The following is a 15,733-nucleotide window of genomic DNA, read 5'->3' as shown; positions in this document are numbered from 1 at the left end:
GCCTCACAGCATCTGGTCAACATTAATCTAAGCACAGACTTGTTGGTTCCTACGGTATAGAGCCTAGCCTTCAGATTAAGTTCATGTTTTCAAAGACTACTGTAACAGGCAGTAAGTTAAAAAAGTAAACAACAAGGAAAAGACTCCTTTTAAAATAGTGTTCTGTGTTGCTTTAGGGCCAGCTGCTAAAGTCTACAGAGCTCTACTGTTAAGCCTCAGGACATAAGCTAGATTTAATACATTTCATTTCACTTCTGTAACTGAACTTTCAGTGTGACACTTCCAGTCAATTGTTGATCACTAGACACACTTGGGACAAAATCCATGCCAAGCAAACCAACAAAACACAGCCCTACAGTACATACAAGACAAAATTACCAATTGCATCAGCCATTGGGAGATAGATGCTCTGCTCCCAATCAGCTCCACAGTTCCTTTCCTGCACATACATCAGGACCTGGGCATGCAATCCCAAGTCTAGGTATTGAACATCTGCATAGGCATTCACTGTACAGGCAAGTCTCAGCTTCTAAAAAAAGGGAACAGCATTCCCTTATTTACAGCAGTAATGGGAAAAAAAAAATCTAAGATATGTTCAAATTGGTATGGTGATGACAGCAGAGTACAAGCAGTAAATCCTTAACATCCACAGATATTACTGACACTTTAAAATATGGTATTACAGTAATCAGCTGAGAAGCCTGGCTGACTTCTCTTCAGTAGCATTTAATATTTTGGTGCCTCTAAGCATATGGAAAAAAAAAAAACCACAACCTACATTTACTGTAACACTGAAAAAGCATTCCTTGGAAACCAGAATCCCTACAAGAATTAGACACAAATGAGAGCGTTGTTACATGAAGACAAAGTCAAAGCTTTACAAAAATGCATGCACTTTTCCAGGCGAAGGAGTGAGATATAAGAGAATAAATAAAAAACCTCTGATCAATAGCCCCCTGCCAGTACTGTATTGTCATAACAATAGACAAGGAAACGATTGCATGAAGAAAACCAAGGAGCAGGGAAAATACTCCTACTATTCTTCACATCTGTGACTTTAAATACAGAAGCCAAGAATACAACAATGCTTTCTTTGGTCCTCACCAGGATGATAAAAACAAGATTGGGTGGGGTAGGAGAACACCCCCCCAAGACCACAGGGCTTTGTTTCAAACAAAATTCTGACACCTGGGTTCTCCTGTATTATTGATTTGCAACACAAATTTATTTCTACCACAGGTTTGCAGCTTATCGGTAAACTGCAATTGACTGTGTTCAGGGACAGCCCCACAACTGAACTCCGGTGGCTAACCTCAGCAGTAATCAAGCACAAGCTGTCTTTAGAGTCTATCCCACAACCGAGGTAGAAATAAAGCACACAAGTTATGTCCAACAAACTTTGAGTTTATTTACCACAGTTAGAGCTGCCTGCAGAGGAATGTGAATGGAAGTAAAAATAATCTGATTTGTATTGATTTAATTGCTACTTAAGTCTAAGCAGCCATAGAGAGATGCTTTAGTTTGTCTTGTAGTAACTGTTCACATACCTGCACCTCCGCTAAAAAGCTTGTGGTTAAGGCACCAGGAAAAAAAAACAGATATCTAAATTTTGCTATTATTCTAATAAATTAAAGAGTTTAACAAATCCCTAAGTCCTGCAACTCACTCTTACCTCGAGTAAAAATACTCCTTTACCCAAATAAAAAGCCTTGTATTTCACTGTGTATAAAATTGAGACCCAGAAATGAAAACACATCAGAAGTTTCAAGTCAGTGATCTTCAGCATCACTGCAAATACAGAAGTAAAACACTATAATGATCAATGCAGAAGACATTTTCAGAAGATCACAGAGCTGAATACTTCTGATTAACACAAAAGTGTCAGAAGGAAGCACCTTTTTCCAGACTAAAAACACATTTAACATTTTTCAGAGTAAGTATCAAATACCGGGCATATTTTCCATGCAGAAAGATAATACTTACCTGCCCTGCTTTACTAAACCTATGGCCAGCCAATATCATGTGAAATGCAAACTTTCTAACCATGGGACTTTTCATGTTTATAAAGCAATGGGCTGCCTGCTCCAACAGAAGTGCACTGCGAAGATCTGAATCCTATTTAAAAGTAAAAAGGACAATTAGCCTCAAAGTTGAATATAAACATAAAGATAACAGTGGCCTTGTTTTAATGCTAACAGGGACAGTAAGCTGTAACAGTGCTGTGAAGATTCTTTTTTATGCAAACATATGTATATGTGTGCATATAAAAGAAAATAAGCCTAAAGGTATTTTTCACTTTGTTATATGTATAGTGTTCAATACCAAACACACTGGTAATTTTTTCCAGTGGAGAGATTTATGTATCAACCTGTTTCAGTATGAGTGACAAAAATATTTTCTGCTTTTTCACTTACTGAGGCTACCATTTCTAACCCTTACCATCACCTCTGATGCACTCTGCTACCTTTTCCCCTCCCTCCCCCTGCAGATATTAAGGCTAGAAACAAAAAATAAGAGCTTTAACAGGATGAAGGTAAAATAGAGGAGACAATGGAACTTAGTGAATTTGTATCACAAGAACCAGGATTATTTCTTAATAATGTACAATTTATTATTACCCCTTCTCTTTTCATGCCAAGACACAGCTATATTACTTTAACCAATCAGAACAGAATCTACTTGATTTTACCACAATTGAACTCCATGCTATCAGTGACGTCCAAGTATACGTTTGGACTACAAATATACTCTGAGGCACCTATATAGTATCCTACGAAGATTTTCCTTCCAACTGCCAAAAAGGCACCACAAGCATACTACATATAATTTTAAGTCATAAAATGCTTGTGCAGAGCCAACAGTATTTAAATTCCTTGCTTAAATAACTTATGCTCCTCACAAATTCTGGCAGCACGCTTAAGTTGAAAGGGCAAGAATGAAACTACAAAGATACTTGAGAGAGAAACTTACAGAATGAAGCAAATTTATTCCATGCTTAATCTGTCCCAGGAAAAGTCTCAGAAGCATCACATTTGGTGCAGCTGGCCACAAAGCCAGAACTAACTGCCAGTTAGACTTTCCTCCAAGCTACACAGAAGATGCTATGCTACTACTGGTATTATATTTGTTTCACTCCTTTTCAAGCAAGAGACCTTCTGGGCTGTTAGAAGCTAATTCCATGCTTAATTTCCACCAATTAACATTACAGAAGTGTTCAGACTAGCTTTCACTTACACACTAAGATTCTAATGATCCATAACAGCTGACCTGCAGTAATGCCTTAGTTACTTAAACTACAGAGAACTTCTGATTATATGTGGGATAGTATCCATTATGGCTCTGGCAAGCAAACTGAAAGCATGCCATACAAGAGCTAAGCAGATGTCAAAGAAAGTTAGTTATAAAGCCAAAGATAACAAATGCACATTTAGCACATTTAAAATAGTCAAGCAAGTCACTTGACTACAAAAGAAAAAGAATAGCAGTAGTAGTTTCTTCACTTGTAAACAGTTTTCTTCAGTTCATGCTTTATACCAGCTCATTTGCTACCTTTGGCTAGAAAATATCATAGGACAAGAATTACAGTGTAACCTAGAAGTGCTTTGGTAAGTAAACAAATGGGGGGAAGGCAAGAGTGAAAAAGCTACTAAGTGTTTTACCTCACTGGTTAAACGAATCAGAAGAGCAGCTGCCTCTGAATATTTGCTTTGACTTTTTAAGATTTCAGCACTAAGCAGCACACAGCGTTCAGCCAGAACCATGTTCCTAAAGCAAAAACATAAATGTATTAATAAATATTTATCAAAACAAACCACAGAAAACTTTCCACCTCAAATCTGACAAGTTTTCTCCATATCACATCAGACTGATGCTCTGTTGTTTATCCTTCTTAAAGTAAAATATACAAAAGTTCACCTCTTCAAAATAACCATGTACAGATTGACACGTTAAGTGTCCTACCCTACTATAACAGCAGGTTTTCAAAAGTCAAAGCTAGAGAGCATTTTTGAGGACAGTTATATTTATAAAAATACCAACTAAAATGATCCAACCAGATAAATGATTGGATAAACAAGAAGTCCAACAGCCAGAAACAAGTTGTGCTGGGTTGACCTTGGTGGGTACCAGGTGCCTACCTAGCAGCTCTACCACACTCCCTCCTCAGCAAGACGGGGAGAAAATTAGATTAAAAAGCTCATGTGCCGAGATAAGGACAGGGAGATCACTCACCAGTTACAGGCAAAACAGACTTGCTTTGGGGAAGATTAATTTATCACCAATTAATAACAGAATAGGATAGTAATAAATAAAAACCAAAACTAAAACACCTTCCCCCAACTCCTCCTTTTTCCCAGGCTCAACTTCACTCCCAACTCTTCTACCTCTTCCTCCCCCCAAGCAGGGCAGGGAGACAGGGAAAAGGAGTTGCAGTCAGTTCATAACATTTCATCTCTGCCACTCCTTCTTCCTCACGCTCTTCCCCTGCTCCAGCGTGGGGTCCCTCCCACAGATACAATTCTTCAAGAATTGCTCCAGCATGGGTCCTTTCCACACAGTACAATCCTTCAGGAACAGACTGTGCCAGTGTGGGGTCCCTATGGGTCACAGCTCCTGCCAGGAACCTGCTCTGGCGTAGGCTCTCCACAGGCTGCAGCTTCAGTCAGCGCACATCAGCCTGCTCTGGCATTAGGTCCTCCACAGGCTGCAGCATGGATCTCTGCTCCACTGCGGTCCTCCATGAGCTGCAGAGGGGCAACCTGCTACACCATGGTCTTCTCCACAGGCTGCGGGGAAGCACCTCCTCCCCTTCCTTCCTCACTGACCTTGGTGTCTGCAGGGCTGTTTCTCATTTTCTCACTCCTCTCACAGCTGCTGTGCAGCTATTTTTACCCTTTAAATATGTTATCACAGAGGCACCACCAGCATTGCCAACAGGCTCAGCTTTGGTCAGCAGCAGGTTCACTTTGGAGCAGGGTGAAAACTGTCTCTGACCAACACGGGGTAGCTCCTGCTGTCTTCTCACAGAAGCCATCCCTGCAGCCACCCCACTACCAAAATCTTACCAAGTAAATCCAATACACAAGTTTAATAAGAACTCTGTTAAGAACGGCATAGATCCCCTTCCATGTTATCCTAGACAAACTAACATATCTTACTCTTTAAAAAGTTACCATCATTCTGTGATCTTTTAGTCATCTGGCACTATCACTGTGCAGGGTAAGAAAAGTTAAGCCATCAGGTCTTTCAGCTTTCATTGGATCAGTACGAAAGTAAACAACATACTTGCAGATATCTCGATAGGTTTGAATTGCTGTTTCCATATAATGAGCAGGATACGGTCTAGGAGCTCCAGGCTGAAGAAAAGCTGATACTGCTGCCATTTCCTACAAGAGAAATTGGGTACTCTCACTGTAGTTTTTTCAACAAACTGTAAACCTCAAAACACTGAAAAACACATTTCAACAGCTACTAGTTCAAGATCTTCATCTAATCAGTTACTGGCATATAAAAGCGTACCAAACACACTAACTGATAAAAGGTTTAATACAATAGCCTACTTATTGCTCTGCTGCTAATTAACCAGACAGCAGCAAGATAGTTACACACACTCAGAGAAGTGTCTTCAGTTGATGGTACCCCCAACACTATGCAGAAGCATTTATTCAGTATTGCTTTACAAGCCCAAGAAATAATTTCCTATTGCAGGAACAATCTTTCTGATAAAGTAGTACTAGCATCTATTTTAAGAAGGGGACTGTTTTCTGAGTTTTGCTTAAATGAAGTTACATTCTCAGCTTCCAAGGAAACTCTAGTAAACATGCACTCTGAAATTTTACTTTTTTCCTTATGGGTGGGAAGATAGGATAGCAAAGTTTTTCTGAAGTAAAGACTAAGACTTGTAGGTTGCAAACATTCATAATTAAGACCTCTACAAACCATTCATTAAGAAATTAAGATAACTTTTCAGATTATTCAAATGCAGAGCAACCGTCACACAAATACACATTTATGTAAAGGTTTTACATCGAGATGGGACAGTGTACAAGAATGCTTCCATAGCTCTCCAAAGTAAAGTTTCAAATTTATCAAGTTAACCAGACTAAAGTCTACAAGACATAGCTTCTGAAAATTCTAAAACAAGCTTCTTTTTCCCCAGTGTTCCCATTTATCTTTTTGAAAATTATTTTAGTCACATATACCTTCAATCTCAGGAGAAATTAATGAATGAGTATGCGTTTACAGTGAAGTTCAGCAGTGACATACTCAAACTATATCCCTCAAGTCTTAACAAAAAAAAATGGTACAATACCATATTTATAGTGACATAGTCTTGACTTCCTGGCAAATAAGTATTTTGCCAAAGTCTAAAAGAGATACTATAAAATTATTTCACACCTGTTTGAGTTATCAGTCTACAAGTTTCAAGATAGAATACCTAGAATGCAACCTCCAGCAAAATCTCCTTTCTATATTTCACATTTTAAGAATTAACTCGTCAATTTTTATTCACACCTTTATTCCCTTCATAAAACAGCAGCCAATAGATTTGAGAACACTTTAGGATTTGCTAAAGATATGCAGCAAATTTGGCAAGAACCTTATGAATTTGGAGGTGGAGGGAAGAGATTGTGTTTTGTTACCTTCAGACAAATATTAGAGATTATTAGGAAAAGTTCACAGAATGTTTATGTTATGTGAAGTACCAACCAGTGCTCCAGCTGCATAAAGCATTGCCTGATCATTTAAGAAGTCTTTCTTTGCTGTATGGTAACAGCTATATGCAAGTTCATAGTGTTGCACCAAAAAGCACAAGTCTGCCATTTTCCGGATTTGAAGCTCTGGTGCTTCTGGTGGATACCTATAAATACAAATATTTAAATTCAAAGTCATAATTTTAATAAATAGAGCAAGACATGCTCTATAAAGTCGTCCCCTCTCATCTTAATTTCTATTCACAAAGTAGGAATAAAAACTGCATTGCTTCAGCTTCAACTAAAAAACAGCTAAGAAAAGCAAAGCTGCTTCCTTTCTGCCACATGTAACTTGGTTTCACACCCTACTTTCTGATTAACAAGATTCACTGTTCCACTAACATTCAAAGCAAGCATTCCTCTTAGTCAAGAAACACTGAAAAAAGTATGCAACTATCACTGAAACTGCTCAGTAAGATTAACTGTTAGAGCTAAACAGAGCTGTATGAGAAGGAAAAAAAATAAGAGACTTTGTTCACCTAGCTGTAGCTGCTATTTCTCCCCATTTCTCTTGAAAGAAAGAAAATCCACTAGAAAACTATGCCATATGCCAAAACACTGGGTGAGTTCCTGTCCCCTGCAAGCATCTGTCTAACTTTTGGTTAGTCAAAAATATATATATATATATGAATCACTTCAGTGAAGACCAAATACATTTTCAAACACTTTTAGTCAAACTTTGTAAGAAGCAAACCATGCTTATGAGTTCAATACAGAAAGCTGAAATTAACATTTGTATTACGAATCCAAAGAGATACAACATACAAATTTAAAGCTGTAAGTGTCAGGAACATTAACTTTTGCTAGGTAATGTCCAAGAACTGTTTAGACCTCTGTGATTAAGATAAGACAGTTGAAGAGAGTGCTTTTCATGATTATACATCCTCACTCATAGAGGGAAATTACAAAGCACAGAATGAATATTCTGGTAAAATTTAAAATCTGGTTTTAGTGTAAAATACAGGTGCAAAAAGTATAAGATTCCCCTTAATTTAGCTCTCAAACACACTTGCGAAAGCAATATACTTAATACTCAACTGCAGTAAATTACATAGTTACATAAACAAAAACACCTATACATGGGGTTTGGCTTAAATAAGAAAGGAAAAAGCTTGTACTAATTTTAAAAAATCCCTTATGGCAGACCATAGCTTCTTTTTATTACTATTACATTTACTCTTAAAAATGTTCGTTCTTTGTAACTTAGAAAGGGTCACTGTAAATATAGCAGGAAGATGGCTCTGTAAACAGTTTCTTTTATCCCCTTTTTCTTTAAGTTCTGCTACTCCTTTATTGTACATGTTTAGGCATAGTACTTTTCATGATTTCTCCAACTGAAGTCTCTTACAATATTGCTGATATAGTTCACTTTGCAGAACACTGTCAAATAAACACAGGCTTTCCCTCCCAAAAAAAAGGAGTAGCACATTTTCAGTTTAGCTCTAAAGGTAAGGACTGAAATTACTTACAGCAAACCAGAAGTATTCTTCAGTTCATTTATACTTTTCTCTGGAACCTTGCTGCCACTAAACCATTTTTTAGTAGCGGAAAACAGTGATCGACTCAAGCCTTTCCTGGATATTAACTGCAAAAAGACACAAATTTAGAGCACTACATTGCAAGAGATATACTAATATAAGTTAAACTAATATAAAAACCCAAGCTTCATTAAGGCTTCCTAAATTCTGTTTTTTCCATAAAACAGAAATAAAACCAATAAAATAACCAAGAGCACACTCCTTTAGAATGAATCACACTGAGACAGAAGTTGCAATTTATATATTTATTCTATTTCAGACAGCTGAGGTTCACTATTGCTGCTGTAACCTGCAGACATCTCAATCCTAAGAACTGAAACATTTGATCTGTCTGAAAACTAACAGAATATTTAATTTCTATTAGTCCAACCTAAAATCTAGACTAAGTACATATTCAAGAGAACCTACATATTCTCCCCATCGCCATCCACATAAAGTATTACCACATTGTGAAAATCGATTTCAAGTGTCTCTTTTTAAAGATAATTTTAAAGATAATTTTAAATTAATTTTAAAATAATTTTATCTGTTTTTAAAGATAATTTTAAAAATTGTAACATCGTGCTTTTCTTACCATGACTAGGAATGTATTACTACATTCCTAACGGTAAGGCTGTTTGCTACACTTTACATATGCACTTTTTACATTTCTTGATAAAACTTTCCAAGTGTAAGCATGCGTCAGCATATACAAACTCCCAAAAGTCAATTCAAGGAGAGAGTGTTCCTTGCAGCATATGACATTTATTATCAAAACCCCTCATACTTAAAGCTATAACCTGAATGGATAATTCAATCAAAATACAGAGTTCAGATAACAGACTGATATTTGGGTCCAAGTCTAATGCTAAGTACAGTAATTTGATTGTACTAATGTAAAACAATCCTTCTCTCCAGCTGTTTAAGACTATATAAAATTGAAACACTTATAAAAGAAAGGACCTTACTGTGATGGAAGTAACTTTAATGCATGTCCTTGACTTAAAATGGGCATGATATTAGCTATCACACTTCCAAAAAAATCTTAGCTTAGAGAAAAATACTCAGTTGCAAAAACTGCTGAGATCAAAACAGAATTGCATGATTTAGGGTGTCCATGCATTTCTCCCCATCAAGAAGTATCAACTGAAATATGCAGCTTTTTTGCAGACAATTATTGATGAAAATACATTTCTTAACTTTAGTTGTGCATTCTAATGTTGAAACACCAAAAAAATATATTTTGTTCCCCATGCCAGAAGCATAAAATATTAAGATTTCAGGAGCAAGGACAGACATCCGTGATAACAGTTCAGACAGGCTTTCACCAAGAAGCCACCTTACACTGAAGCTCTGCTGATACAAATTGGGTTTATGTTTTTTTTAAGAGACAAATTGAGCAAAAATGATATCTTCAGCTATTTCTCTTAAATTTACTTACAGTTTTCAATAAGATCATTGAATCATTAGATGCAGAAGGAAGTAATAATTTCAAAATAGATTTCTGGATAACTGGATTTATACCCCAACTGGTTTTTCTCATTACAGCACAAAGTGTTTTTAAAAGTAAACTGACCTGATCATTAAGTTGCCGAATTGTCTTCTCTATATGTGGCAAAAGTCCCCTAAATGTGAATTCCTGTATGAACTGTCTAATTCGATCGTGATCTGTGAGTGTTAAACAAGCACCATGAGGTGTTCCAGAATTTGATTTCTTTGAGTCTTGCAATGATGCAGTAGCCTTCATGTAATCAGTGCTATCCAAACTGCCACTGGGATGATCCAGTTGAAGGGGGTGAGTCTTAAAGTTATTTGACAGGCCATCTATTGAAAGATTGAAACAAAAACCCTGTAAGTATAAAGTTACTTAAACATTTTGGTTTTTGAATGCCATTTTTATTAACCTACTTTAAAGTTTTCCTTACTCAGAATTCTGTTAAGCAAAGCTGTTCTGCATTATTATTATTCTGCACTACAAATCAATGCTGAGTAGACAGCAGCTGAGCACTACTCAAGTATTACACCACTCCTGAAATTCCTCAGAAGGTTCAGGGAATCTCAGGAACTACAACATGGCTAGATACGCACGTTTTCGATTCTCAACTACAGTGCAAAAAATCCCCAAGTATGCTGACTAATATCAGCAACACTGAAGGAAAACTATGAAAACATTAAAATCCAAGTCAAATATTCATTAAAACAGTTGGAAATGCAGCAATTACTACAACGGCTCCATTGGATCCATTCACTCTTTTCTGCTTATGTTTTAAGGTTAAGAAAAAACAAACTCATTTTCCATGCCCTTCCAAACAATTATGATGTAAAACAACGTCCTCTGAAATCCTCTTACTTCAGTGAGAGGGGCTGCTGACCACTATTGCATCTAGCTGTCCGAACTAGACCGAGACACCATTTCATTTTAAGACTTAAACAGTTCTCTTTATTATTTCCTTTCTATCTAAGACAATCATCTTGCTTTATCTGGCCTTAGCTAGCACTGAGCAAAGCTGAGCTATGAAAGCAAATCCTTAGTGGATTTTACTCATGAAATGTAAAGCTGGGTACATAAAATTCAAACAGCAGCTTGCAGGCTACATCCGGGCTGTAAGGCCCTAGAAAGCCACTTCGAGGTAACTGCGGGCTTTCCTACACATGCTAGGTCTCCCCGTGCCTTTCAAGTCAGGTATGAAGGATCTGGGCTGAATCAGGCCAGACAGTATGGGGTGCCTTCACTTCCTCCCTATTTGATGATGCTTCTCATCTGAATCCTACACAGCTGCCTTAAAAAAAGGCCATGCATTAATTTGCACTCAATTTTATTTACTGTCGTCTGCCATCCACGAGCTCAATTGCAAGGCAAGTTCTTTCAGCCAGCTTACTTTGTAAGTCACTACTCTGTCATTTCCAGATTTAAAACAAAAAACAAGGACAAGGACAAAACCCACACACACACCTCAGCTTCCAAGCTACATCAGAGCACGCTAACCAGAACTTTTATCGTGATGAAAATTAACCATTTAATCCTATGTTACTTTTTATGCATTGTCAGAGTTTGCAGACAATATGCTTAATCTTACAAAAGATGAGCCCAATACATCAATAGTCATCTCGTTAAAGACACATCTACCAATAACCACCAATCCAGTAGATCAGCACCACAGCGTTTTTCTTTGTGGACACCAGGTTACATTATCTTTGAGCATTTAGAAAATTATTACTTTGAATTCCCTAACAAATCACTAAAGTGATTACTGTCCAAGACATGAGACAGCTATATAAATGCTATCACATCAATGTTTTGGTAGAAGTTATAAAAATACCTTTAATTTCACTGTCTAAGCCATCTGATATCAAGTGATCAGTATTCTTGTTTGAAATGACAGTATAAGGACAATCTTCATAGCAATCCTGCCAGAAAGAAAAAAAAAAAGTCAGAATTTTAAGAATACTAGAGCACACACACAAATGTCAGTCAACAGTAGTTGTTAACTTTAATAACAGTTAACTGAACTATTAAGAAAGCATGTTTGTTCGTATCTATTAATTTCTTAAGTAGTTTGTGAGGCTTTCAGAACTCTCCTGTTGTAAAGATGAATGTTATATTCACCAAATGAAGCAAGTATCTTCTGGCTTGCTCAAACAGCTTCGCTGTTAACTAAAGCAAGCAACTCCAACTCTTACACAGCAATGCCTACAGCAGTGAAAATACACTCCCTAAAGCAATACCTGAACAAGCTCATACAAAAAAAATTGTCCATGTTGGACAGTTGATATGGGACAGAAAAAAGAAAAATATTAGTTTATGGTAGAACATTACTTACTGGTCCCCTTAGCTTAAAGAGCATGATGTTTTGACTTTCCAGTGCCAGCTAGATTTGGTAAAAACTATGATTCCACAAACCAACCTTTTAATCAGATGCAGTTAAAACTGCAGGTCAGTCAAAAGCAAACTCAAGAAGGAATGTTTTTAGTCCCAAAGCCAAAAATACAGACATTTATGGCAAATTGAACTCAAGAGTCTGAGCTAACACACACTATCATTTGCCATCTTAGCAGCAGACAGACCAGACTGGACTGCAAGAAAAACCACACATACCCTCACAAAACAACACACCCACACTGTTCAGTGAAGTAGAGAAGACCTGGGAAAAAAGGAAACTTTAAGAGCAAAGAAAATTAATCAAAATGAAGGTAAGAAGTTACTATAAACAGGACATTTCTGAGGTTACTTGCTCTTATCAGTGCATAAAGCAAAAGTCTATTATTTCAGTGCTCCTGTCAGTCCTGTTTCAGACAGTCGAGTATTTCAGTGCTCCTTACTGTCAATTTAAGTAGCACAGAGGACAGTTCTTCGAGAAGACTCATTTTATGCCCTCACAAAAAGTCATAGCTATGCTAGAAGTATCTTGACTGCCTATTAGCCCATTCTGCATAAACATATACATAATACTAAGGCAAAATTTAACACAACTAAAATGGGCTTTCATATGCATCTTATAAACTGATTTTAAAATACAATAATACCTGGTTCTGGATAGTGTTTTTCTGAAGGTACTGACTCCAAGGATCTGGTATCTGTTCATCTGTTCCTCTATTAGACACCCGAGAATTTATTTTCAGCAAATAGCAACCCTGAGTTCCATACCTCTGCTTCATCTCTTCATAAATGGAGTCAGCTCTGAAAAAACAAAACAACACTTACCCTGTCTTGATATGAAACCAATTCTATTCCAAGTGTGTACTGCAACAAGCTATTTTAGACTATTATCCACAGGGATTAAAAGGAAAATTCTCCTATTTTGAAAGCAGTCCTTTATGCAAGAGTGAGAATGAGAATTAGTTCAGCGAGCTAGCAAAGAAAGCATCTACTTCAAGAAGCTAGGACTGATTCTCTTCATTTTATATGAACACAAGAAATAGATTTAAAAATTATACTTAAGGAAATCTGCCTTGATAATAGCCAGCATACTAGTTAATGGATCCTGTTGTACATCTGATCTCAACAGAATTCATAAATACAAACATTTCAGTCAAAGAGTTCATCTGTAAGTTCACTGAAGGCAGAAGACCCACCTCTGTTCTTCTCCTGTGCTTACATCATGCAGTAACACATAGTATTTAAGAGTGTTTGGTATAAACCACTTGGGATATAAGTATTCGCTACTATGCTGAATTCGATGTTGTTCTTGAGACAGCTTCAGAAATTGCTCCACAGGCTCTGGTTCACTAGAAGAAACTACAAGCATACCTGAATTTGTGTTAAGGACATTTACCAAAAGAATCCAGGAACAACCACTGGTCATATAATAAAATAGGAAGCCTATAAAACAAAACAGATGAGTACAACATTTAAGCCTGTAAAACACACTATCACAAAAGTATGTGCAATTACAATTTGGCCTAAGTCTTGATAAAAAAACACTATTTAAACAGTCAGTTAACTAACATCTGTAACACGTGATGAAACAGGAATTTGTTCTAACTCTGACACTGAATCCAAGTTTAAGTCGATACATAATAGCTAATAGTTCATTTAAGATTTTAGAGACAGACCAACTGTTCATACATGAAACATAACTGAAATTCACCTCCAGTGTACTTTAGTTTTCAACTCCCAAGGAGAGCTGGGACTTTAAGGTATCACCTGAGCAACAATAACGGCCAGTATTCATAAACACAGAACGTCATCTGAGTAAAAAGCATAAGTGTTCAGATTTTTACCTCAGTGCAACTACACACTCATTAATAAGGAACATCCTGCTCTGTTACATCTATTCACTAAACAGCCAGAAAGCAAGTTGTACTTTAAATGTTAAAATTCAGAAGTCAAAGGCCAGAATCAGTATTTTGCCAAGTTAATTCTGCACAAAGGGTTCTCTCCAATGGCTACTAACATACCTGTTCCACTATACTGAAATGATAAAGGACAGTAAAGAGTTAGGAACAGGGTAGGTGTCATGAAACCTGCAGCATTATAATTATTGTAAAGCTAAACACCAGCTACATCATGAAACAGCGCATATTTTTATTTTCCCTGTAGACAAGCAAATTGGGCCTAAGTTTTTGTAAAAAAAAAAAAAAAAATCGTGAAAGCATTTAGGCATCTTTCCAGACTTTTTGTCCAAAATAGCTCAAAGTTCACCCATTTTCCAAAACACCCTCCCCAACCTCCCCCCTCCATCTGCCAGAACAAGCTATAAAAAGCAGCAGGTGCATCCCAAACACACAAGCTTCTGTCGTACATAAGCGACAGTGAACAGATACCTAAAGAGCTACAGGCGAAAGCATTTTAGGAGAAGAAAGTTTAGTTTACAGGTATTAGCTTAGAGTTCAATTTGACACATAAAGTGTGGGTTAAAAACCAACAACAAAATAACAACACTAACGACAAAGAAAACCCTGACCCCCTTATGAAATTAGTCTGTACGGTTAGACATATTGAAAAAGAGATATAGTTCAATTCATAATGGCAAAAAGAGTTATTGCAAAATTTCAAAGTCTCCTATATTACATTTCTGCAGCCAGCTCTAACAGCCTTTTCACTAGACAGGTCTGTAACACTCAAAGGATACATGCAACATAGTGGTTTAAGAATTCATGATCTGATGCAGGCATGGACTGAAGAAAGCACTCTCTGTAAGACTCAAACCAAGGAGTAGTAGCTGGAATACACAATAAGATAGGACAAATTAGAATATTCAGCAAAACTTCTGTTTACTCATTTATGAAAAGGAAATATGAAAGACTACACCTAAAAGTGAAGCTTGCAAACTCTGACAAGGTTTGCATGGCAGGGGAAAGAAGAGGGAACAGTTTAAGGAGAAAGCATCTAAAATACACACAAGTGGGAGAAACAATAACACTTTGAATCAAATCCTGTGAAACTGAGCAGTATCTTAAGTACCAAGTGCCTCAATATTGTAGGCTTGCATGTATTCAGTCCTTGCTGAAGTAACTACTCCTTACCACCCCTTTAAACAGACACACACACTTGGGAAAGAAAAAAAACAAATAAAAATTCTTCTAACAGTCATTAAATTTGCCTCAGCTAGGGATGTAAGAATTGATCGAGAAGCCAAATTAATTTTTGAATACGCTGAGGAACTAAGGAGTACCAAAACCCTATCCTGCCAGTTTGTCTAAAGCTTTTTGCAAGTGTTGTGACTTCGCTTGGCAGTAGTCCCCTTCCTCTGCCCTGCTAAAATAAACAGTTCAGCTGTCAGCTGGCAAAGCAAGAGATCAAAAAAGTTAAAAGCTCAGATCCGAATTGTGCCATCAATGCCTTATAATGTTAACCTGCCATGTTGAAATGCCCTTTCACAATAGGGATTTCAGTTTTCTGAGTAACAAATCAAGGGAAACCAAGTATGTCCAGGACATCCAAAGAACATGTGAACTTAAAAATTTTGTCTGTTTCTTTCCACTCCAACTATCAGCTGAGCAATGAAGTATTATTTCTTCTTT

General features: G+C 37.0%; 1 protein-coding gene across 7 annotated transcripts in view; it reads right to left on the bottom strand.

Moving 5' to 3' along the window:
* Positions 1-15,733, bottom strand: part of TRAPPC8 (trafficking protein particle complex subunit 8) — a 57,969-nt gene that overhangs the window by 30,153 nt on the left and 12,083 nt on the right. For 6 of the 7 annotated variants that reach the window (XM_087754275.1, XM_087754282.1, XM_087754313.1 and 3 more), the window contains 10 exons: positions 14,842-14,931; positions 13,343-13,517; positions 12,794-12,947; positions 11,590-11,677; positions 9,846-10,093; positions 8,222-8,337; positions 6,709-6,859; positions 5,284-5,384; positions 3,660-3,765; positions 1,984-2,115 (listed from right to left, as the gene is read on the bottom strand). In XM_087754275.1, coding sequence (XP_087610401.1) covers positions 1,984-2,115; positions 3,660-3,765; positions 5,284-5,384; positions 6,709-6,859; positions 8,222-8,337; positions 9,846-10,093; positions 11,590-11,677; positions 12,794-12,947; positions 13,343-13,517; positions 14,842-14,931 — 1,361 coding nt within the window. Of the gene's footprint in view, positions 1-1,983; positions 2,116-3,659; positions 3,766-5,283; positions 5,385-6,708; positions 6,860-8,221; positions 8,338-9,845; positions 10,094-11,589; positions 11,678-12,793; positions 12,948-13,342; positions 13,590-14,841; positions 14,932-15,733 lie in introns of all 7 variants that reach the window. The other variant, XM_087754293.1, reaches the window with a different exon arrangement.

This window comes from Nipponia nippon, unplaced genomic scaffold (genome assembly GCF_047370975.1).
Source record: "Nipponia nippon isolate SJK-2023a ecotype South Korea unplaced genomic scaffold, ASM4737097v1 scaffold_1, whole genome shotgun sequence".
NCBI classification, from domain to species: domain Eukaryota; kingdom Metazoa; phylum Chordata; class Aves; order Pelecaniformes; family Threskiornithidae; genus Nipponia; species Nipponia nippon.
The sequence above is the reverse complement of the archived record's forward strand: the minus strand, read 5'-3'. Positions and strand labels throughout refer to the sequence as shown.